Raw genomic sequence first — 27,193 nt, 5'->3', positions numbered from 1 at the left:
GACTATTCATGTGTCCGGACACCGGCGATTGTGTGGTATTGGCTATTTATTTAACCATAACTTTGCATTCATTTAATAATTATATTAAGATATGTTTTCCTTGAAATGTAGTTACATTATCGTCTACATGGCTTTATTCTGACATAAAGACCTATGGCGTTACTTTGCATATATGCAAAGTAATTATAAAATTGATTGGCTTGTGTGGAGGCCTTCACACTCCCTGAGCGAGCCATCAAGTAACTATAAAAAGGCATATATCTTAACTTTCAATTCAGTTATATTTATGCCAAAGTATTAACATGCAGCTTATATTTATGTCTTTATGATGACATAGAAAACTTCGTTTATTACAATATCTAGATTAAATTAACATTGATCTTCGGAAGGTCATAGTTCCCATATCGGTAAGGAGAGCGTCGGCCATGAAGCCTTGTTTAAAGTATGAATATTTTTCCTCTCTAATAAGGTATAATCTCTGTGATGGATTCACAAAAACTATTTTATATCTGCCTTTCTGATAACATATACAAATATAATCTTTATTTGTGAATATTTGTTAATTAAGCAATATATCAGAGGGCGTGTAGGGTTCGGTGTTCAATGAACGAAAAGGACTGGATCACTGTGTACAGGAGGCTGATATGGCAGCAAACACTCTCCTGGCGACCATATTTCTTGGATAAGTCGCTCCACACAATTGTCGCTTGGACCGTCGACTTCCTATGGCGTCACCTCTCACATATTTACGTCTCATTTCGTTATGAAATTAGATTATTTCAGAGAAAAAATAGGTTTGATCATGTTCTACGTGTAGCACCAACATTATAGTAAGTAAATATACCATATTTCTTCATTACTTACGTAATGCTAATACGTTTTGGGTAGTTTTGGCCTGATTTGGGATGATTGGGGTAATTCTATGGACCCCCCATAACCATCCAACAGGCGGTAGTGAGCTCCATACCCATCCAGAGGGCGGTAGTTTATTTATTTACTTATATACAAGAGGGGTACATATTAATTACGATTTTACATTCTTGTAAAGCCACTAGCACGCATAACATTTCGAGCAGTCCTTAATCTAACGGATAATTTTAAGTAGGTAATTTCCAGCAAAGTTGGCAAAAAAAATTTACAGGTACATTGTAAGAAAATTGACACAATATGCCCCCCTATTGTGTCTATTGATACCTGTACCCATCCTGCAGGCAGTGGACCCCATACCCATCCAACAGGTGGAAGTGGTCCCCATACCTATCCTTTTGAGTGGGAGTGAACCTCATAAACATAGTTATGAGGTTACCTTACCCCATAAATGTCAACCCTTGTCTTTCTGTTTTCAAACAACACTGTTGACCAACTTGTATAACTGCTGTTTTCTGCCATGTATTTTTCTTTTGCCACATTTTTTTCAACTAAATGTATGCTTTGATCTCAATTAGTATTAAGATCTAGTCTAAGTGTTTTTTTTGCCACACCTTTTGTATTCACTAGTTGTATTCACCTAGTTGTGCTTGCAGGGGTCAAGCTCTGCTCTTTCGGCCCAACTATCAATCAACTGTTACAACTACTTTTTTTCCACACCACACACACACACCCCAAGAAGCAGCCCGTGACAGCTGACTGACTCCCAGGTACCTATTTATTGCTAGATAACAGGGGCATTAGGGTGAAAGAAACTCTGCCCATCGTTTCTCGCCGGTGCTGGGAATTGAATCCAGGCCACAAATTCATGTGTCCAGCGTGCTATCCACACAGCCACCTTGCCCGAATCGTTGTGCGTAATAGTGGCTTTCGACACTGTATGTACTAGCTCTATCTATAAATCCAATATTCTGTTTGTCAAATCACCTTGTATGTACTGTATGTACTTTACCTGAATAAACATTCGGTTTGATTTGTGACTTGTTGTGGACCCTATATCCATCCTGTTTGCAATAGTGTTCCCCCATAGATATTCCAACGTCAAATCATTTTCTGTTCACGTTCCTACAACCCGCTCTCTAAGATTTTCAAAGCCTACACTATTGTATATAATGTTCACTATTATATGTAATAATTTATGAAGTGCTTATTATAATTTACTGAGAAGCACCAAGATTTCTCCCAAGTGCTAACCTTTAACAGGATGTACTGTAGAATATGGGTTTAAATCATGGGTTGAAACATTAGTTAACACAGAATGGAGACAACTTTTTTGGTAACTATTTTCAGTAAAGAGTAAACTATTTTAGTAAAGAGTATTCATCCATCAACAGCTATCATCTTCGCTGATGACGTCACTACAATCTTAATTATTAGGCCTTAAAATCATCCAAAATATTAAAATATGAAGTCATAGGTGGTAACAATGTATACCTGAACATTTTTGGGAGATGAAACCTAGATACTGGTGTTATCCCAGACATACTTAAAACAGCAGAGTTTATACATCACTTTACAAAGGAGGTAGTAAAGCTGATGCAATTATAGACCAATATCTCTAACAGTGCACATGATAAAAAAATCTTTGAAAAAAAAAAAAAAAAGTACCAAGATGTAAGATCACAAAACACATGGAATCACAGTGCCTACATAACCTGGACAACATGGGTTCAGAACAAGGCACTCCTGCCTCTCACAATTGCTAGACCACTATGACATGGCCTTAGATGTCGTAAAAGAAATACACAAGATTTCACAAAAGTTTTTGACAAATGTGACCATGGTGTTATTGCACACAAAATGTGCACAAAAGGAATTACTGGCAAAGTTGGGTGATGTATCTATAACTTCTTAACAAACAAAACCCAGAGCATAAGAGTCAACATAGTACGATAGGTACAGACACTACGACGGTTCCCGATAGAGCAATTCAGAACAGAAGGACAGACTTAATGCAAATTTTATGCAAAGGGCATATGCAGACATAGATATGCTGGTAATAAGAAAGGATTAGAATGCAGTTACCAACATCCCAAAAAATGTTTAAATATGCTTAGGAAAGGTGAGTGTCGATTTGGATCAATATGTAGGTTTTTCCATCCTGACATGTGCCAAACCTCACTGGAGGACAGAAAATGCTATGACCTCAGCTGCCCACACTTTCACGTGAAAGGCACGGAACGCTACATAAAGAGTGGCAAGCAGGATAATGAATTTGGAGAAAACTCTATAAATTTTTTATACCAGACCGGCAGAGAATTCAAAAGGAGCAGCATGGAGAGTGTATGGAACTGGATGCCAGATCCACTTGCATTCCAGAATTACAGATACAATTACCCACCGAAAGGGAACTACAACTACGACAGACAACTGCCCCACAACAATCAGTACTGGTCAGAACAAACTCATTATGTCCACGAATAATGGGCTTGCCGAAAAAGTCTCCCATTCAAACTATCACTAATAGAGTAACCTCATTCATCTTTGCCAACATACAAGGACTGAAAACAAGAACAAACAACAAAGTACAGTTCATAAATGGCCTCCTCACGGAGTCAAATGCAGTATTTGGAGCTTTCACAGAAACCCATGCAGGGGAATTGTTGGACAGTGAGATCTGGATTCCAGGATATAACCTATGCAGGTGTGATAGGAAAATTAGGTCACATGGAGGAGTGGGTCTGTATATTAGGGAAGACTTTGTATGCTCGGAGCTCCTAAACGTTACAAATGAGGTGGTAGAGGTGCTGGGATTAAAAATAGAGAAAATAAATTTAGTGATTATTCTAATATACAAACCGCCAGATGCAACGGCTGAGGAATTCACAGAACAGATAAGCAAAATAGAGAATAGCCTTGATAATTTGGAGAACCCGATACCTGATATTATCTTCCTAGGTGACTTCAACTTGCCTAGTCTCAGGTGGAAAATAGCAAACAATAATATTATACCAGGAAATCTATCAGGACCTAACCAACCACAGATTAGAGAACTACTTAGATTCTGTGACAAATTTTCACTCAATCAGCAGATATCGGAGCCAACGAGAAATGAAAATAGTCTAGATCTGGTCTTTACGAACAATGAAGACATTATCAGGGACATTACGATATCAGATACCACATATTCAGATCACAAGCTCATTGAAGTGCAAACGACCATCAATACTCAGAATAGACCTAAAACGTTGATAAAGCGAGAGGGGCTATTCAGTAAATTCAATTTTAATAATAAAAGGATAGACTGGGAGATAATAAACAGGGAACTTACAAACATTCCATGGGGAACTGTTCTAAGTAATACAAGTCCTACAGAAGGAATAGAAAAACTGACTTCAGAAGCGTATCAAGTCTGTCTGAAACATGTTCCTTTGAGGAAAGCCAGAAAGAGATCTAACGTAGAAAGAGAACGCAGACGACACTATAAACGCAGGAAAAAAATAACGGAACTGCTTATGCAGACACGAATTTCACGTCAAAGAAGGAATAATTTAAATAGGGAGATTGAAGCAATCGAGCGGAAATTGAAACACTCATATGAAACTGAAGAAAGGCAGTTAGAACAGAAAGCCATTCAGGAAATAAAGAAAAATCCAAAATATTTCTTCTCATATGCGAAATCAAACGCAAAAACCACTGCCAGTATTGGACCTATTCGTACAAGTGAAGGTTCATACACGGAGGATGACAAAGAAATTAGTGAAATCCTAAAAAAGCAGTATGAGGACATGTTTAGCACTCCAATAAACAACATGAAGGTGGAAGATCCAGACAATTTCTTTATGCGGGATATTCAAACCCCTGTAAATATAACTGATATAAACACGAGCGCACTAAATTTTGAAAAAGAAATTGAAAACATGCCCATGCACTCGGCCCCAGGTCCAGACTCATGGAATTCAATATTTATAAAGAAATGCAAAGTGCCGGTAGCACAGGCACTCAGTATAGTGTGGAGGAAGAGCTTGGACACGGGGGAGATACCAGATGCACTTAAAGTAGCAGACATAGCCCCTCTACACAAGGGAGGGAGCAAAGCATTGGCAAAAAATTATAGACCAGTTGCACTAACATCGCACATCACAAAAGTATTTGAGAGAGTGATTAGGAGTCAGGTCACCAATTTCATGGAGACCAATGACCTTCACAACCCAGGCCAACATGGATTTCGAGCGGGAAGATCGTGCCTCTCACAGCTACTTGAGCACTACGACAAAGTCACTGAGGCATTAGAAGAGAAACAGAATGCTGATGTGATATACACGGACTTCGCAAAGGCTTTCGATAAATGTGACCATGGCGTGATAGCACACAAAATGAAGTCAATGGGAATAACCGGTAAAGTAGGACGCTGGATACTCAGTTTTCTGTCAAACAGGACTCAGCGAGTAACTGTCAACCATATAAAATCTAGTCCAAGTGCAGTGAAAAGCTCTGTACCTCAGGGTAGTCCTTGCACCGTTGCTTTTCCTTATTCTCATATCAGATATAGACAAAAATACAAGTCACAGCTTCGTATCATCCTTTGCAGATGACACAAAAATCAGTATGAAAATTACCTCGGCTGAGGACATTGAAAAACTTCAAGCTGATATTAATAAAGTTTTCGACTGGGCATCAGAAAATAACATGATGTTTAACAGTGATAAATTCCAGGTACTCAGGTACGGTAAAAATGAGGACCTTAAACATAATACAGAGTACAAAACACAATCAAATGTACCCATAGTAGGAAAACAGCATGTAAAGGATTTGGGAATAATAATGTCTGACGACCTAACGTTTAAGGAGCATAACCAAGCAAATATTGCGACAGCCAGAAAAATGATAGGATGGATTACGAGAACTTTCAAATCCAGGGATCCCATCACAATGGTTGTACTCTTCAAGTCACTTGTGTTGTCCCGTCTTGAGTACTGTTCAGTACTCACTTCCCCCTTCAGAGCAGGAGATATTGCTGAAATAGAGGGAATACAGAGAACATATACGACACGCATAGACGCAATAAAGCACCTAAATTATTGGGATCGTCTCAAAGCCCTCCAAATGTACTCACTAGAAAGAAGACGAGAGAGATATCAAATAATATACACCTGGAAGATACTGGAGGGCCAAGTACCAAATCTACACAGTAAAATAACAACGTACTGGAGTAAACGATTTGGAAGAAAATGTAGAATAGAACCAGTGAAGAGCAGAGATGCCATAGGCACAATCAGAGAACACTGTATAAACATCAGAGGTCCGCGGTTGTTCAACGTCCTCCCAGCAAGCATAAGAAATATTACCGGAACAACCGTGGACATTTTCAAGAGGAAACTAGATTTATTCCTCCAAGGAGTGCCGGACCAACCGGGCTGTGGTGGGTATGTGGGCCTGCGGGCCGCTCCAAGCAACAGCCTTGTGGACCAAACTCTCACAAGTCAAGCCTGGCCTCGGGCCGGGCTTGGGGAGTAGAAGAACTCCCAGAACCCCATCAACCAGGTATCAACCAGTAAAATCCATATTAACAACTGTGAAAAGCTTAGTCCCCCAAGCTACCGTATTTGCTCCAGTACATTTATTTCCTCATCCCCATATCATAGAAAAGGACACAAACTATAGTACTGTATCATCCTTTGCAGATGACATTAGAATTTTCATGAGAGTAGACAATATAGAGGACAGGACACAAACCTCCAATTGGATGTTAATAAAGTCTTTCAATTGGCTACAGAAAATAACATTATTTAAATGATAATAAGTTCCAGTTACTGCACTATGGAAAAAATTAAAACATCAAAACAAAAACCCCATATAAAATGCACTCAACCCATACTATTGAAAGGAAAAATAATGTAAAAGATTTAGGAGTAATCATGTTGAAAGAAATTGTAAAATTGTTAAATTGCTGTGGTCACAAGCTGAACAGCAGTGCTATGAGCTCATGCTGCATGTGCCAGCCTTGATGGCTCACTCAGTGCCGAGGTCCTAACACCCGGGAATGTTGCCCAGGATATTTTTTTTAATGGCGTCTGTTTACAAGAACCCTGATGAAGGTGAGGTGAACCCAGTGTATCCGCAAGCTGATTAAATATTGCGTAGTACTCCAACACATATGATGTAATGTGCAATTTTGGGTAAGCTACTCAACACATACGATGTTTTGTGCAGTTTATGGGTTAAAGAACACAATAAAGAAGCTGTCACAACTGCAAGAAAAAGGACAAGTTGGATAACAAGCACCTTTCAAACTAAAGCTGCCTCACTGATGATGATGCTTTTTAAGACACTAGTGTTCTCTTAGAGTGGAATATTTTTTCACACTAACAGCACCATTCAAATCTGGAGAAATTGCTCCCCTGGAGAGCATGCAAAGAACTTTTACTGTTAGAATCCACTCAATAAAATCTCTAAATTATTGAAACCTCTTAAAATTGTTAAATCTGTACTCCCTAGATCACAGGCATGAGAGATACATAATAATTTATACTTGGAAAATATTAGAAGGACTTGTTCCAAATCTGCACACAGAAATAACTTCACATATGACCAGAAGGCATGGCAGGATGTACAAAATAGACCAATGAAAAGCAAGAGGTGCAATGAGCATTTTGAGAGAGAGCTTATCTATTCAAAGGCCCAAGATTTTACACCACTTTACCACCTACACATACAGGGCTTTACTGGCTGACTACTCAGTGTTCAAAAAGAGAACTTTAGAAACATCTTCTAAGAATATCTGATCAACCAGGCTGTGACTTATACATCAAGCTGCGAGCAGCCACATCGAAGAGATTGGTTCACCAGACCACCAACCAGGAGACCTGACCTCCACGAGGACAATGATCTGAGAACAGTGAATCGACAGGAGACTGAATTTGTAGTATAAACAGCACCTTTACCACAAAGCTAATTTTGTTTTGGAGCAGCTGCATGGTTAGATAAGAAATTTAATTTCCTAAAATAAAAGCTAACCTTAGGTTAGATTATGTCAGGCAGTTTCTATTTGCAGTTGTATGCAGAGCGCAATGAACAGCTCTACACGAGATGTCACTATTGTATACACTGCTTTTTCAATACACAACACGGTATAATTGATCTTCACTGGTTTCAAGTCAAATGCATAGGCTATTAACTGAATCCAAACAGTACTTGTGAACCTGCAACATGGCAAAACTACTACTGTACATATATACGAGTGTGTACACAAGTTGTAATCATCACTGAAAATTAGGGAAGTGTAGAAATGAAGGCCCATATAAAATTCTGGATTATTAAATACAATACTTTATTTTTGCAAATATGTACTGTGTGTGTTTGTTTTGTGTGTGTGTTTGTTTTAATAATTTTTATATTATAATATATTATAATATATATATATATATATATATATATATATATATATATATATATATATATATATATATCTGAGGAGCTGGAGGAACTCGACAACCTATGATAACCATCTTTGTAACCTATATTTAACTCCTTTTTTGTAACAAAGTTCAAATAAAGTAAATATATATGTGTACATACAAAAGAATGGGGGTGGTAGGAGAAGATAATATTAGTGTTCAGTGAGAAACCACAAGGTCTCCTCTGAATACTTTTTATTTTCTTCTCCGAGGCTATGGGTCCCCACATTGGTACCCTCACAAACTTATATTATATATATATATATATATATATATATATATATATATATATATATATATATATATATATATATATTATATATATATATAATATACATACACACACACACACACACACACACACATACATACACACATACATACACACATACATACACACATACATACACACACATACATACACACATACATACATACATACACACATACATACATACATACATACATACATACATACATACATACATACATACATACATACATACACACACACACACACACACAGTATATATAAACACAACCATTCAAAATATTATGAATTAAAAAACATAATGAAATAATTGGTTTATAAAACTAATGATCTTTTGGGGGCATCTTTTGCATGCACTATCCTGGTTTTTCGCAGAAAATTACTTAATACATTGATAGCCAAAATTATAAAAAAAAAAAAAAAAAAAAACAATTGCACCCATCATTCAGACAACAACACTATATGATAATAGCTATAATGTACAATTGTATGAAAATGAAGTATACTATACAAAACTTTCTTTCCTTCATGGTAAAAGTTTATACTACAGTACTGTACACACATTGCATAAAAAGTATATTTGCAGGCAATGGTTCCTACATTCATGGTAGTACACCAGTACTTCTACACCTTTCTTGAGTCTTGTCCATCTGAAGTTGAGATCATTATTTCTTTGTATTCCTTATCAATGAACATCTATATATGCAGTACTGCATACAACCTATCTTTAACACAAAGTTCCCTGTGGACACTAGCATTTCCCGAGAGATCTCAGGTAGAATTCTACATATGTCTTGCATGCTTTCAACTATTGAAGGTGTGAAGGACCACCTGATATATTTACTAAATAAATCCACATGCATGTTAGTAAACCCAGAAGTAAAAGTAGGTAGTACTGAATCATTTCCTTGCACCAAGATAGGGAACTGTGTAAATTAAGGAAACATTACTTGAGAGTACTGTACTGAGAAATAAGATTGGACAGTAAAGCATACATTTCTTGAGTGCTGAGAAATTTTACTTCTTGTTAGACCTAATATAATTTATTTCACACCTACATTACTGCTGCCAAGTCTGAATAAAAGATTTTATTGACTGTGTGCAAACACATACTGCATACTCTTTTTTACTACAGAATATATTTGTAACAATTTACCTTAAACAATTTCCTAAATCCTGTTATCTAGACTAGTAATCTCTATGAAATGAAATATTAAATTCTCACCAAATATTTTTTAGAGAAGATGAAAATAATGATCTCAAATTTCTAGGTTATCTTTATATTAAACATTGACAAATATTGAAAGAAATACTGTAGTCTGAAGACAAGAGCATCAATGCTAATTGCATATCAAATGTAGGATTAAATAGCTATTAAAAGCACTTGGAAGAACTAAAAATGTGACTTACATGTACTCTCATATAAGATACCTAAATGGATGGCACCCGGTTAATCAATAAAATAATTTTTCAGATTAAAAAATACATAGTATCAAGACCCTCTAATGAGCATTATCACATTAGCACAACTGATACAGTTGCCATTATGTTTACTAGTATTTAAACCTCGTATATATACAGACAAGTAACAAATTAACCTGAAAAAGATGCAAAAATTAACACTTAATAGTTTTGACTCCCTTCATGTACCATATTGCTTTAAATTACTGAATTGATTATTTCTTACTATATGGAATATATATTTATGGTCTAAATAATGTTAGTAAATTAGCAATGTAATATTATACTAACATTGTCTCTCTAATAAGGCTTGAAGCATACAACAGGTATGATCATATAATTGTCTAAACTACATTATGCAGTTGAAGACATCAGATTTTCTCACAAGCACCTATTTTCGAATATATTGAGCAAACTTATGCAGGTGTTCCACCACTACAGCTACAACAGCATTAACCGAGTCATCGATGAGTCCCTGCATATAGCTGACTGCCTCTTCATCACTCAAATCTAATCGGAACTTGTCTTCTACTTTTTTCACAGTTTTATCAGGCTCTAAGGCAATGTCTGGCACATTTGCATCCACCATGAGAGAGAACAGATTGAGTATTAGGTTTGCATGCCGGCGAAGTTGGTGAAAAGCAGTATAGCAAAGTTTACGAAATTCGTGATAATGTTCAGACTGTGCTCCTCCCATGCCTTCAACCATTTCTTTGCTAAGCTTCATAGGAGGTGGAAGTGGCTTTGGATCCCTTCCAAGAATGTATCCAAAATCAATATGAAAGAGATTCCCATTCCTTGTCAAAAGTAGATTATCCAAGTGTCGATCACCAATGCCAAGCAAATATGTGATGACACAATAGCCAGCACAAGATTTTATGTACGTGTCCATTACCTCTGGAGCAATACCATATGGACCCGTTTCTGAAGAAGCATGCTTACGGAAGAAGTTCTGGATTCCTCCTTCAGTGCGTAAAACCTAAAAGAAACAGATGTTACCAATACACAAAGAAATTACAAATACTGTACTGTACATAAAAAAAAATCACAATAATGTGATATATCTATGAGAAAATCATTGGGGCCGAACGGGGATCATGATTTCCTTGTACATTTTAAGAGAGTGTCTGGCGGAGAACTCCATTACCTACACAAGAGGATTACAATATATGCAAAACCTGAGTTGGCTACCAGATCAGTGCCTCCAGACTCTAAAGTGGATTTAGTATAATCCCAGGTTGTATAATCTTTACCATGTTGTGGTCCATGGGTAAAGCACGTGGATGGGAGTACTCAGGTCACTGGTTTAATTCCTGTATTGCTCCCATCATTTTCTCACAGATGTTACTAAAATAATCCATGATAATAATGAAGTTTGTTAACAATCAAGCATTGAATATCTTGTTATGGCTGGAAAACAAGTGTACAGTGTTGAACAAAGCAGTAGAAGAGTTAATGTGTTCGGTGGGATGATGAAGTGGCAAGGAATTTAAAAGTATTAACCTGGCATGAAAAAAAGAATGAATAAATGATGAGCTATAAATAAAAGTAAACAAAATTTGTCCTGAAAAATATAAATAGCTTCAGGAAAGAAGAAAAAAGTCCAGCTGTGAAAAAAGCCAGTGGGTATATAAAGCTCTGCAATAGGAAGGGAAACTACAAAAAATTACGATTCCCGTGGAGAGAGTTACTGTATCTCAAAGTCTGATAACTAAAGGATTGAAATAAAAATAACTGAAGGATTGAAAAAAGTGCAAGTTTAAATAAGATTGGTTTTCTTGGTGTGAGAGGAGTACAGAATAAATTACAAGGTATAATATATTTTTTGGAAAAGTGAAACGTGCAGAAACTGAAATGTGCATTTTAAAAGTGTGGATGAGATGTACAGTGGAACCCCAATTATTCAGATCCCCCATTTTCCAGATTCTCAAATTATCTAGACCAAAAAATTGATGTTCTCCATCCTTCATTAACAGAACCTATTTAATTTATAGGGTTAATCCTAATTATCTATAAAATCTCTTTGCAATTCATCATCAGAGGACCCTTTTTTATACTAAAAATCACAAAAATTTAAATGGTTCTTACATACATAATAAGCACAATCCTATTAAAACACCCTTACAGGTATTTTTAAAATAGCATTATATAAATACCAAAATAACCAAAATGGCTGAAAAATTACATTTCAGTCCTTTATTCAATTACAGTACCGGACCTTTGTTATTTGGGCATCAAGAGGTATGAATTAGTTCAGATTATTGAGGTAACACTGTATACAGAAAATATTATATGATGAAGAGATATCATCATCATCACTACTCCATATCCCACTTTCATGGAGGTAAGGAGGTATTAGCTTAAAAGCAATAAGAGAACAGGGACAAAAGATCCACCAGTGTTTGAATCTATTTCTGGAAAAAGTTCCCACACAGAAGAGTAGCTATGGAGTAGGTTGCAAGACCCTGGTACTACTTCCTATGAGTAGTACCAGGAATAACTTTGTGTTAAAGATGTGTGTACATATACAGATGTGTACATAGTGAAGATGTGTTCACTATGACACTGTAGGCCTATATACAGTACACAATTGCTGTTTTGTCAATTATGTGTACATAAATTGAGTTCAACACAAATAATACATTATATAAAGTAATAAGCAAAGCCACAAACATAAAACCCATCCAACTTGAACATAAGCCTCCTTGCCTTCCCTACATGACTAGTCAGCAAACTGCATATATTGTTGGAATCGGTGATGTCCACACCCAGCTCTCTCCTAACATACATAAAACTAGAAAAGACTTAGATATTCTTTGCCTTTGTCTTATCTTTTGCATGCAAATGTATCCTTCTATAAAAATAAAAAACTTTTCTTATTACAAACATGAGGGGACAGTTTTGATGATAGCTGCTCTTTAAAGGGTTAACCCTGGAAACACAAATCATAACTGCCTTTATTTTCAGCTTGTTACAACTTGTAATAAAGTTGTTACATCTTGGCTTAACGTGTTTATGACGTATTAGAACGTTGTTACAACTTGCTATATTAGTTGTTATAACTGGTTAGGAGGTATTGAAACTTTTTCGAACGTTGTACCAACGTCGTAGTTTCGGTGTGTGTTTGGCGGGAAGAACCTTTGATTTATCTGTCTAACTGCTACAATTAACAGCTAGTTTAGAGAATTGTCTGGATCCACATTTATTGGGTCACCATTCCATAAAAGTGAAGTATGATTACCTTTACCTTGACGTTAACTTGAGGTGTTTTCGGGGCTTAGTGTCCCCGCGGCCCGGTCGTCGACCAGGCCTCCTTGTTGCTGGACTGGTCAACCAGGTTGTTGGGCGCGGCCGCTCGCAGCCTGACATATAAATCACAGCCTGGTTGATCAGGTATCCTTTGGAGGTGCTTATCCAGTTCTCTCTTGAACACTGTGAAGGGTCGGCCAGTTATGCCCCTTATGTGTAGTGGAAGCGTGTTGAAAAGTCTCGGGCTTCTGATGTTGATAGAGTTCTCTCTCAGAGAACCTATTGCACCTCTCTTCTTCAATAGGGGTATTCTGCACATCCTGCCATGCCTTTTGGTCTTGTGTGATGTTATTTCTGTGTACAGGTTTGGGACCACCACCTCTACTATTTTCCATGTGTTAATTACTATGTATCTCTCCCACCTGCACTCGAGAGAATACAGATTTAGACTCTTTAGTCGGTCCCAATAGTTTAGATGTTTTACAGAGTGGATTCTTGCAGTAAAGGATCTCTGCACTCTCTCCAGGTCAGCAATTTCTCCAGCTTTGAAAGGGGCTGTCATTGTGCAACAGTATTCCACTCTAGAGAGCACTAGCGTCTTGAAAAGTATCATCATCGGTATAGCATCTTTAGTGTGAAAGGTTCTTGTTATCCAACCTGTCATTTTTCTAGCAGTTGTGATGGCTACTTTATTGTTCTTTAAAGGTAAGGTCTTCTGACATGAGTACACCCAAATCCTTTACATTGCCTTTTTCTATGTTATAATTTGACTGCGGTTTGTCTGTGGTTTCCGTTTTTATATCTTCATTCTTTCTGTAGCATATAGGCTGGAACTTATCTTCGTTAAACACCATATTTTCTGTAGCCCACAGAAAGACCTGATTTACATCTGATTGGAGGTTTGCCACATCCTATATGTTGTCATAAAAACCCTAGCGTCATCTGAAAGCTATTGAATAACATACTGTGTATAGTCATCTGGTTGCTATTCAATATACATACTATACTATACTGACCTCACTGCTCAGTAAACAGGTGGCTGTTAGTTTCATCGAGTTACAGTGGGTGAGGGAATGTACCAGTGTTATGGTACAGTGACTGTGGATATGGGCATATTCCATCGTGTACGTGTGTAGTGGCCACAAGGCATGTCTGGTGGAGCTTGACTAAACACTTGAATCATCATCATTTGGCATTAGAACAATTTTCCTTACTCTTACACAAAGTAGCCCTATTGAAGCTATCAAATTATAAGAAGGAAAATAGGAAAAAGTATAAGGAAAGACAGCAAGCCAGGTGAGCAACTAGTTATTAACAGTCAAGAGCACCAGAACAATACTGGGCAGCCTAGTTTAGTTTCAGGTATTGCTTGAATGTGGTTTTTTGTGTATAAAGAAATGTATTATACTCTTATGACCATTCAGAGATGAATTGAGAATTCTTCAGTGTTTCCCTTCCTCCTGCTATTGCCAGGTGTGGGCATTTAGAAAATATTCCTATTGCATCTGGATATGGAAGCATAGGCTGGAGTTCACAATACAATGGACATGTGCTACTGCCTGAAGGTATGGTGGCTTATGTATAAGTGCATTATACCCAGAAATGATTGACAAAACTAACTTGTCAATAACACACTGTAGCGGCTGACCACCAAGTGTGTGCCATACCTTCACTATGACATTTTTGTTATCTCTGTATATCCTGCATATTTAAACTAGATTTCCATAAATTAATATTTATATTTATTGTAATTTGAATGCCATTAAAGTGACCAATGAAAGATGATTTTACCCTACCACAAATTCACAATTGGCTATCATATTAGTGGCATTCTGATACAGTATAGAATGACTTCCAAACTGTGAAGCAAGAATGCTGTAATGAGAATTTCCATGGTTTAATTCTCAGTTTTGGCAGCTTTATCATTGCTCAGTGCTCAACACCTTCCAGCTTGTATATATTCAGTCATACCAAATTTCTAATGTTATACCAATAAGACTTTAAACCCTATTAGCTTACTCTTTTGGTACATTGTCTGATTGCATAATTTATTTGAATAATAATTACAAGTATATTATAGAAAGCATTGAAAAAGACCTTGTTTCCAACATATCAGAAATGACCACATCTGGAGGGTTGGTAATGTTCATATTTATCCGATTCATATTGTATGCTGGTGAAAAACAATGGAAAAATAATGTGTCCGATTTCATGACAACGTTGGATGAAATGTAACACATACAAGGGGCAACAATCTCAAGCCACAATGTAGAACAGGAAATAGATGCTTTTCCACCAACAGGGTTATAAACCCATGGAACCATCTACCTACCAAAGTCGTACAGTATATCCAAAACATTACTGAAGTTCAAAATTAAGTAGAAAAAATGAGGAGAGAGAGACCTTTGGCTTCCTGTCGCTATCAAAGCCACTATATAGATGGTGACTCAAATTCAGGTAAATAGGTGAGATTGTACAAGGTTATTGTAGTGAATCTATGAGAACATCAAGGAGATGAGGGTATTGACTGACATAAGATGATAAATAAAGATGAAAGTGAGAACTGGTACCTGACAGAAGCTGTAGGTAAGACTTCACTGAGGATGGACTAGATACAGTAAATCAACTAACTTTTCAATAGTCTGTGCATCTAAAAGTCATCATCCCAAGAAAGTAATAGCTTTTATATTTCTATGATTCAAAGTTTACAAATACACCAAGACTTGGCAACTCTCCTACTTCTAAGTATCAACACAAATCATATTTGAAACAAACTACTTTAAATAAAAAAATATTCCCAACTCATCTCACAATAGTGTTTGAATACACTTCTTTAATGTAAGAGGTTAAAGAAATCTAATGAGCAACAAAATTGCCAAAGTACAAATATATAAATAAAAAATACTTTTACACAGTACTGTACTTATACTTACATCTGCGACAGCATGAGACTCAATAAACTGAACAAAGCCATGCTTGCTGCTCGTAGCTAAAACCTTATAAGGGGTGAGTCTAAGGTCCAAGTTCTCTCGACGCAGAAGTCTATCCATCAGTGTTATTATCTGAAAGACAAAGGAGAATATGAGGAGGACTGATAGACATAGACTGATTTGTATGCATACAAATCTCTGCTTATGCCTTTATAATCAAAATATTATCCAATATAAATGTCTACTATTATCTTGGTGTTTCTTTGCATTGTTGTGAAATGTTGTTACTGGCATTATACAAGTCTACAACCTTAGATGCCCTCTCTTAGGAGTGTCCCATTCCTTGAAGGACTCCACCAAGCAAAATCAATTACAGGAAATTCAGTTATCTTTATATAACAAAGAAATAAGAAGCATAACAGAATTTGAAGACAATGATAATGGTCCGGACCGAAACAGTCGTCGTTTCTTCATCTTTTGATGTGTGGTCTGGTCATCATATCTTCAGCCACGATATTGTGACTCTTCATCTGCAATTATGATGCAGGGAATGGATTGTTTTGCCTTTGCCACCAGCTAAGACATAACTTCAGTAACAACAGAGTAGATGCCGGTTCTGCCATTTACAGGTCTCTCCTCAGGCCACCCCCCCACCCCACACACACACACCAAAAGCATTTGTTGATCTAGTATACATTCTAAACCCTGGTGATCTCTTTTTCAATGACTCCTCTCTTCCTATTAGGTTTTCATTATTTACATTTATCATGACTTTCTATTTTCCTTCCTACTTTCCTTCTACTATTATATTTACAATACAATACTTGCTCAGACAGTTCTCAGATTTTCAATACTGTACTACCTTATTTCTCTGTAAGAACAATGGCCGACTACTCCACAAATGAAAGCCAAACTAATACAGTACTGTATGTAAAATTCTTCATCAATGTATATATTCATAGGAAGCCCATGATCCTACCAAACATCCAACACTTAAAACTGACTGAAGTATCCTGAGAAATTCTCAGCAAGACCACCTTCTAAAGAAACTTGAGTCCTCTGAGAGTGAGTGTGCTTCATCAGCAAATGTAGATACAAATTTTTTTAATTTATAAAAAGGACAGTTGTGCCTCAAATAGGACCAGACAGGACTTGGCCAAATGGGATACTTCAGAAAGGTGAGTTTTGTAGGTAACTGGCTGTCTTCCATAATGACCTGGAAGAAATAGGAATGTTTCCAAGAGCTCAGCCAATGCTGTACACCACTGGAAGACCTAAAAATAAATATAGGGACATAGTGACTTGCCTTTACACACACACACAAACATTAAATATTAATACAACACAGCATAATAAAGCACATTAGAGACATGCTATATGTTTCTTCCTGGTCCTAGGACTGCTAACCCTGCCATAGTTTACAATCAGGAAGAATGCAAAGGGTATTATGTTGCGGTCACAACGTTTTCATCCGGTGGTCACCATGAGCATTGGGTTACCGAGCAGATAGTTGGCTGTTAGGCGGAGAACTCCATTGGTGGTCACATGTGATTAGAAGGGGAAATACCTTACATGACTTGAATTTATATTGAATGCACCTTTCTCAGTCATTCTGGACCGAAGTGTGTTCATCTCCAGTGATCTCCTAGCTTCATTAATCACCTTACACAGAGTTTGAAAAGTTCCCTGTGGTGCTGGTGCCTAAAGTATCTCCTGCTTCAATTACCATAATCCATTTCCAGAGGACAAAGGGGATTTAACCTAACAAGGAATCAAAATCTTAAAGCTCAGAAAACTTTATCATAATATATTATTATTATTATAATATATAATATATAATATATATATATATATATATATATATATATATATATATATATATATATATATATATGTATGTATGTATATGTATGTTGCACTGTATATATAAACAAATTATTATTTTAAATGTGTTTTTAAAGAGTGAAGGCTTTTAATGGCTCAATGGTTTGTGACACCACAATTTAGTCACCTGAATAATAAGTTGATCCTGACGTAAGTCGTCTCCATGTTTGAAAATTGCAACATATTCCTCTCCTGATACCGTGTTGAATGTTAGTCGAGATGGCTCCAAGGCCGATTTGAATAGAGTAGCTCGTTCCGTCATAATTCCAGTAACTATTACCTGAAGATAGTAAACAAATTATACAATAACTTAGTATGGATTCTCAACACTCTTTGCTTCAGTACTGTACATTTTGTTTTTTGCCATAAAATTTACTAGAATACATTCCAATTATAATTCACTATGTAAAACCTGTTTAATCAATTGAAGATAAGAAAGCTTGACTTGCAATCTCTAGAAAGATGAAGAGTAAAAGGAATGGATGCATGACTGAAGTATACAAATAGAGAAAAGGCATATAAATAGTGGAACCTCGGTCTATGAATGCCCAAGAAAACAAATTTTTGGGTGTAGGACGTCAACTGCATCGCAAAATTTGACCCAGTGTAAGACGTCTGCTTCAGAGTACGAGTCATTTGTTGATACTTGTATGGGTCAGGCACGTGGGTTCTGCTGGGCGCAGGGTGAGACACACTCAGTTTACCGATGTATCTCGCCTCGTGACGACCACGCTTGAATTCTTTGTGAAGAATTTCATTGTGTTTTGCTTTTTTTGTTTCTGAACAGAAAAGTCCTTATATATCATGCCATGGGTCCCAAAGAAGTCAGTGGTAAAGTTCAACCTTATAAAATAGTTGTGAGGATGATGAAAGAGGAAAAAAAAGATAACTTGAAAACATGAACACAGCTCATGCGTGTGGTTGATCTGGCTAAGGAAAATGGGTTCAGTATGGGAAGACTTGCAAAGTTTTGCTAAAAAAAAACTCGCCCAGATAGAGCTGTATCAAACCGTTGTGTTGACCATTTTAATGAGAATGTAATATCTTACTACAGACAGGTATTAAAATGTAGGGAAAAAACAAGTGCCTTTAGACAGATTCTTAGTGAGACAAACAAGCAGTGAGCCACAACCAGGTCCTAGTGGTATGTCTACAAAATATAGGAGAAATGTCATCACTGCCTGATGTTATAATGTTAGGGGGACTCCCCTTTCTAATACTAACACTTCCCCCCTCCTCCTCACCTTCTTCCATATGCCAACAAGAGTCCTCTATACATAAAGGTAAGGTACAGTAAAAACTATGAGATGTACTCTGTATAAAATGTATTTCTAAGTTAATAGTTTTGGGTATGTAGAACGGATTAATTCAATTTACATTATTTCTCATGGAAAAATTTGTTTCTGTGTATGAATTTTTGGTGTACGATCCGTCTCTTGGAACGGATTAAACTCATAGACTGAGGTTCCACTGTACTACTAAAATATACCAGACTCACAAGAGAGAACACAAAACACGGATATAAACTAAATAAATTTAGATTTAGAAAGGAACCGAGTTAAATCTGGTTTGGAAATACCTGTACTGTAATGTAGATTTTTGTATTTAGAGAACAGAGTACCAACATAATTAATGTGAGGTTGCTGGACTGTTTCAGCCAAAAGTTAGACAGACATACTTATTCAGTAAAAAAGTGGATGTGGAAGGATATATAGCAAGACTCAAATTGGCCATTAGGCCTTTTTCAGTTCCCTCTATTCTTATTCAATTCTATTCTAATGGTCTTAAAACATTCTTATATGTATATCTGTTGCAAACTGATTATAAAAATATTATTTTGTAAATAAAGATTTCTTTTTTAATTACGTACTGCATACAATAGACATAAAAGTGAATACTTACCATGTAAGCTTACACACAGTATGAATGTAACCATCAGTTTATTAATTTTCAGGAATTTATTACTTGCAACAGGGTTGTACTACTTTCACAGCATGCATCTCAAGGAGGCTTTATTCAATAAGGCTGCACACACATAATACTGATTTTTTTACATTTACTGATGAGCTGTATAAATTCATGCTACAACCCTGTGGCACTGAACTAATGACAGATGTGAGAAATGTGCCTGACAAAAGCAAAGCTTTGTTGCTACAGTAATGCGGGACAGATCTTACCTCAGGGTCTAAGGGGAGAGCTAAAGGTTCAAAATTAGCAAAGTTAATTTTCAAGTTTTCAGAATCAGCTAACATTGTCTGTAGCTTTTCTATTTTGCGCATACGATTACCACTGTCGCGTGCTACGGTCTGGAAAAAATATTTAAGTTTTTATTAAATGCAAATTTTCTATTTTCTATACACTATAATGGTCAGTAAATTTTCTTAAAAACACTGCACAGTAGTGCACATATCCAAATTACCCAAAGTGAAATATGAATATCTCACTGAAAATCAACAGAAGTGATGTAAAAGTATAGGTAGACAGATCTTGTATCATTCTCCTTCAAAAGTACAGTACACTGTACAATGTTAGCTTCTAATATGGTTGATGTTTCTTCCCAAAGCTTAACCATATCTTCTTAGGCCTGTCATACACTCTCAACAGATTAACAAATATGAGAAAAATATGCATTCCTATCTTTGAAAGTGAAATTAAGTGACAAGGCATACCTGTTTCCATGTGAGGCATTTGGTTTGTGATCGTGACAATAGAGCCACAAAAACAAACATGCATTCATTGTAAGTACTGTAATTTGAGCACATTTGTCTGTTAAAATACACGAATATGTGCAGTATCAAAATTAGTGTTGCATCATAAGGGTTCTGGTAGTACAATCAGGTTCATTCTCAATTCACAAATCAGAATTCTGGGTTCGAATCCCAGCCAGGGCAGAAATGGTTGGACACTTTTCATGTCACCTAATGCAGTAAATAGCTATCCAGGAACTACTCAGCTTGTGGGGTTGCATCCTGGGGAGGGGGGGGGGGAGAGGAATTAATAGTTCAACCTTGGGGGAGGGGACCTCAATATAAGCCTAATATGTTTATATACACAGGCTGCCTGTTCCCTGACAAAATTAATTAGTATTATTATTATTACAATAATAATCCAAAATATGACATAGCATGACTTTACTTCAATAATCTGGGATTTCAGTTTTATTGACACCCAGAAGTACCAATCAATCTGGATAATACTGTATTACAAGGCATTACTTTTGTGTGTAAATGAATTAAAATGAATTGCACTTGAATATTGTAGATTAAGCTAATTATAAATGTTCCTGTACAATCTTTCTACAATGTACAAAATTTTAATTTTAACAATTTTTTCTTTACCTTTACAAGAGCTACAAGCTGGTCCATGAAGTGGTGTTGTCCTTGTCAGCAAGAGTCGAGATGATCGTGCTTCTCGGCTCCCTTGCTGCAGAGCTAACTTAAAGCGCCGCAACACCCACAAGTACATTTCACGAACCTAATAAAAAAATTATTAATTTCCATAATATATCTTAGAATTTGTCAATTACCTATAATCTCTCTCCTTTCCATTTTCTTTCAAAACAAAAAGAAATGTGTGAAACATTAAATGAAAAGTACCAAGGTGTGTTTGTACAAAATGAAATCTTCAGGGAACCAGACACAATAAGAATTCCAGAGAACAACATAGAGCACATGGAGGTGTTTAGAGACAGAGTGGAAAAAATGCTCAAGGAGCCAAGTAAGAACAAAGCAGTTGACCCAGATGGAGTTTCACCATGGGTTCTGAGACTGTGCACCCGAACTCAGCATTCCACTTCAACCGATTTTTCAGGCATCCCTGTGTACAGGAGTTGTAGCAGATGTGTGGAAAAAGGCTAACATAGTTCCAATCTACAAAAGTGGTGTCAGAGAAGACACCCTCAATTACAGACCTGTATCGTTGACAAGTGTATCAGTCAAAATTTTGGAAAAAATAATTGAAACTAAATGGGTAGAACACCTGGAGAAAAACTATATAATATCAGACAGTCAATATGGTTTTCGATCTGGAAGATCCTGTGTAACAAATTTACTCGGTTTCTATGATCAAAGCTACAGAGATTTTACAGGAAAGAGATGGTTGGGTTGACTGCATCTATTTGGACCTAAAAAGACTTTCGACGGAGTTCCACATAAAAGGTTGGTCTGGAAACTAAAACATATTGGAGGGGTGACAGGTAAGCTTCTAACATGGATTAAAAATTTTCTGACTGATAGAAAAATGAGGGCAGTAATCAGAGGAAGTGTACCAGACTGGAGAAATGTCACAAGTGGAGTACCACAGGGTTCAGTTCTTGCACCGGTAATGTTTTTTGTCTACATAAACGATCTACCAGATGGAATACAGAATTATATAAGCATGCTTGCTGATGATGCTAAGATAAATAGGGAAGATAAGTAACTTTGATGATTGTCATGTCCTTCAAGAAGACCTGGACAAAATAAGAATATGGAGCCCTACTTAGAAAATGGAATTTAATGTAAATACAGTAAATGCCATGTTATGGAATGTGGAATAGGAGGTTATCTTCTTGAGGTTATCTTGAGATGATTCCGGGGCTTTTAGTGTCCCCGTGGCCCGGTCTTCGACCAGGCCTCCACCCCCAGGAAGCAGCCTGTGACAGCTGACTAACACCCAGGTACCTATTTTACTGCTAGGTAACAGGGGCATAGGGTGAAAGAAACTCTGCCCATTGTTTCTCGCCGGCGCCTGGGATCGAACCCAGGACCACAGGATCACAAGTCCAGCGTGTTGTTTGCTCGGCCGACCGGCTCCCTATTCACCAACATATTATTCTATGTTCTCCCTAGGAGAAGATAGATCCCACACATCCTATAAATTATGTGAGAAATCTTTAAAGAATTTTGATAAAGAAAGATCAAGGGGTGGTTCTAGATCAAAAACTATCACCTGAGGATCACATAAGGAACATTGTGCGAGGGGCCTATGCTACACTTTCTAACTTCAGAATTGCTTTTAAATACATGAATGGCAAAATACTAAAGAAATTGTTCATGACTTTTGTTAGACCAAAGCTGGAATATGCAGTGGTTGTATAGTGCCCATATCTGAAGAAGCACATCAACAAATTGGAAAAGATGCAAAGACATGCCACTAAGTGGCTCCCAGAACTGAAGGACAAGAGCTACGAGGAGAGGTTAGAGGCATTAAATATACCAAAACCAGAAAATAGAAGAAAAAGAGGCAATATGATCACTACATGCAAAATAGTAACAGAAATTGATAAAATTGATAGGGAAGAATTCCTGAGACCTGGAACTTCAAGAACAAGAAATAATAAATTTAAACTAACTAAACAAAGATGCCAAAGAAATATAAGAAAATTCACTTTTGCAAATAGAGTGGTAGATGGTTGGAACAAGTTAGGTGAGAAGGTGGTGGAGGCCAAAACCGTCAGCAATTTCAAAGTGTTATATGACGGGACACCACGAGCATGGCTCTCATCCTGTAACTACACTTATGTAACTACATAAGGCCCATCATGATGTACAGTCTAAGCTCTATAGAAACTGCCACAAGCAACCACTCAGCCTTTTACATATACTGTACATACCATATTACTGCTGTGTGCTGTATTAACAGGAGGATGAGTAACAGCATGCCTAAAGTACAACTGTGTTGGATGTCATTATCCACAAGAACACTGAGGTTGAAAAAAAAAAGAAAAAACAAGAGAAATTGATGTGTCGCCATCATTAACTATGATGTTCCTCAGCTCCTGGCATGACTTCCGTAATACAGTAGTTTCCATAATTCTATCACAATCACGATCTGCTAGCGAGAGTTGGAAAATTTATCGAAAAGGAGTAGGCTTTATTACAGGCATACACACCTGCGAAAGCCCGAGAAGGCTGAGGCATGCCTGTATGGCTGTGTGAAATGTTGAGAGACTAAATGATGAACAAACTAATGTGTTAGTTTCATGCAAGACGAAGCTGAAACGAAGTGGGAAAAGATGATTTGAATGGAGTAAATATTATAAGAGCAGGAGAATAAGAAAATGTCATGGGTAAAGAAGGAGAATGTATTTTAACAAATAAAAGAATTTTATGGAGCAAAAATTATTGATTGTTTCATAGTTGAAGGTGGTTTTGTGTGAAATTCAAGTCTGTGAGGGTGTAACCTGTGACTGCATATGCTCCATGTAATGGTGTCATATGAATAAAGATTGGACAAAGCATTCCCACATGATAGATTTGTTTACCAAAAAAAAATCAGATACAGTAATAAAACAAAAGACAAATAATTCAATGCTTCCCTTGTTCAATAACTAGGAGAGAGTATAAACAATCTTTAACTTTCTCATTTCTAGTTACCTTAGTATCATGTTTGAGTCCTGCCTCTTGGTCCTCACACTCTACGAGTAGGTACCAGTACAGGTAGTTAGCCAATGTTGGGTTTCTTGTGGCACGGTGAATAAGGAAGGATGCAAGGTCTAGCTCTGAATCCATTTCTGCCAATTCAGGAAGCAAACCAGAATCAGGAGCTGTGGCTGAAGGATCTGAACTGTCTGGCTCCGCTAAGAGTGATGATGACGGGGATCTCTGGATGGTTGCCGCTTCACTCTCTTCAAGAGATGATGATGTAGACTGTGTAAGGTCACCACCTGTGGAGCTAGTAGATTCACACAATTTTTCTTGCATAGAATCCCCTGGAGTCCTCTCTTCAGTCTGACATGTGTCAACACTTGTGTCGCTTGCTGATGAATAATGAGATACATCACAAAGGCTCATATCAACATTATCTAATGCCTCATACTTTAAAGCCTGCACAAGTTGCAATAGGTAGAGTAGAAGATCTTCATCAGAAGCAATACTCAGACGCTCAACAGCATAACGGCGGACATCAGGATGAGTAAAGCCTGGACCTAGTAATTCGAGTGCATCATCCACATCTGGAGGCACCCAGCGACCCAGCAACTCAATGGCCTGCTTTGCTTCTCCCAAGAGTTTCCAGTTGACACATTTGAGGAACTTTGTCAAAGCTTTCTTTTGTGTACTTAAATAGAAACGATATTTCCACACCATGTCTTGTTCATCACTAGTCAGCTGTTTAGTTGATGGGTACTCCATAATTGTGTGAAGGCTGTCCCTAATGGCAGAATTTGGCTTCAAGTCCTTGTCGGTTACACCAGAACGCAGAGATCTCGCTAATCTGTGGTGCTTTGCTTCTTGCAGGTTCTCTAATGCAATCTCAGGGTCTGGCATGCGAACCATATTCCCACATGTTCGATGCTCATATTCTACATTACCCCCACGTTCCCACCACACTATAGAATAGATAACTCCTTCATGTTCCACTCGTGGAAATTCAACTATCAAGTACATCGAGTTGGACGAGCGTTTCTCTTGCTCATTAATTAATTCAATTTCACGGAAAGTTAAACGGTCCAACCAATCCACTTTTGTCATTTGCCCATTACGATGTTTCTTGGCAAGTTTTGCAAGACGTTGCATCTGGTCCTTTCCATGGTCCTGACCTTTTCCTGGTGTAAGAACATGGTCAGCAATCCGATTTGGCCAAACTTTTAAGTCGTGAAGCCCCTGCCGAAATACTCCATGTTTGCCAAAGAAGGATATGGTTGTGCCTCCGATAGGCTCATTTCTACGAGGGCCATATGTATCATAAATAGTGAGTGCCAGAACGGAATTCCGTGGCAAATCACTAAAGCGAAGGGGCAAGGTTAACCACTCGTTCCAGTTCCACCGATGAGAAAACGATTTGTACGAGGTTCGCACAGGGAGGGTAAGTTCCCGGCCATCAGAAAATACCTGACAGGAAACATACAGATCCGAGCACGAAGACCCATAGAGTCCAGAGTACTTGAGCAGTGGATCTTTCAGGAGAGCTTCATAATTGGGCATCTCCCTCTTCCCATCTAGCGTACCAATTTTCACTTGAATATCTACATCTAAGTCACAGCTGTGCACATACCAAAACTTGTCACTATCGGGTTCCATTTTGTACTCAAACGTTACTCAAAGACGAAATCATAGTTTTGTAAATGTTCACCAAGAGCGAGCAGACCACTTCTACCAGCTCCCACAGCAGTTCCTATCTTGCCATCATCTGTTACCTGGACGTAAACACCACCTGGGCTGCGGGGCCAAATATTTCAAAATTGGGTTAAATCACAATTTTTCTCCTTTATTATAAACGATAAATTTCGCATAACTATTTGAGAATTTTTAAGCATGTAATATATAAATATGTCATATCTGCATCTACAATAAAGTAATAAAAACAATTCTCCGCGTCCCAAGGACAACGAGAACGTACGTATGACGTAATTCTCAAAAACTTGTTGGAGTTCATTAAACATAAAGGAAATGTAAATGTTTATCTCTCAGAATGTTTGGTAATATGTTTATTGTTTGTGATGTGTTTATATGTATATATTAACACGATGTACTGAACGGGGTGAGAATAGCTTGAGCTACCTCATCCCTTTGTGTGTATTTTACCTCAATAAACTTATTTCAATTTAAATTTCAATTAAACATAATGTTTTATGATAATTAAGTACAGCATCGCGCGGCTCCTCAAACTTTAAGGAGAATGTCAGTGTAGGATAAAGATTATCTATATGTACAACAAAGGCTCCCATCTTGCGAGAGTAAGTACTCACCTAGTTGTGCTTGCGAGGCTTGCGAGGTATAAATAAGAACATAAGAACAAAGGTAACTGCAGAAGGCCTATTGACCCATCAAAATCAAAATGTTTATTCAGGTAAAAGTACATACATAGAAATTGAGTTACAAACATAATGTTGGATTTATAGATAGAGCTAATACATACAATACCTAACGCCACTAATACGCACAGCGTTTCGGGCAAGATGTGGGGAAAAACACTTAGACTAAAGCTTAATATTAATTGAGATTAAAGTATAAATTGTGTAGGAAAAGGAAAAAAAAAGGGGGGGAAGAACATGGCAGAAATCAGCAATTATATAACTTGGTCAACAAACAGCATTGTTTGAAAATAGCAAGATATGGGTTGATATTTAGGGGGTAAGGTAGGTTACATGGAGT

The 27,193-nt window shown here is 37.2% G+C and overlaps 1 protein-coding gene across 1 annotated transcript in view; it reads right to left on the bottom strand.

Moving 5' to 3' along the window:
• Pi3K59F (phosphatidylinositol 3-kinase 59F) overlaps positions 1-26,256 on the bottom strand; it is a 36,337-nt gene extending 10,081 nt beyond the window's left edge. Inside the window, 7 exon segments of the mRNA XM_069321151.1 lie at positions 865-11,035; positions 16,239-16,367; positions 18,247-18,399; positions 20,297-20,425; positions 21,458-21,499; positions 21,501-21,593; positions 24,476-26,256. Coding sequence (XP_069177252.1) covers positions 10,448-11,035; positions 16,239-16,367; positions 18,247-18,399; positions 20,297-20,425; positions 21,458-21,499; positions 21,501-21,593; positions 24,476-26,119 — 2,778 coding nt within the window. The 5' untranslated portion in view covers positions 26,120-26,256 and the 3' untranslated portion in view covers positions 865-10,447.
• Between the last annotated feature and the right edge of the window lie 937 nt (positions 26,257-27,193).

The sequence above is a fragment of the Procambarus clarkii genome, chromosome 9, assembly GCF_040958095.1.
Source record: "Procambarus clarkii isolate CNS0578487 chromosome 9, FALCON_Pclarkii_2.0, whole genome shotgun sequence".
Lineage (NCBI taxonomy): Eukaryota > Metazoa > Arthropoda > Malacostraca > Decapoda > Cambaridae > Procambarus > Procambarus clarkii.
This window is presented reverse-complemented; position numbering and strand designations above follow the sequence as displayed.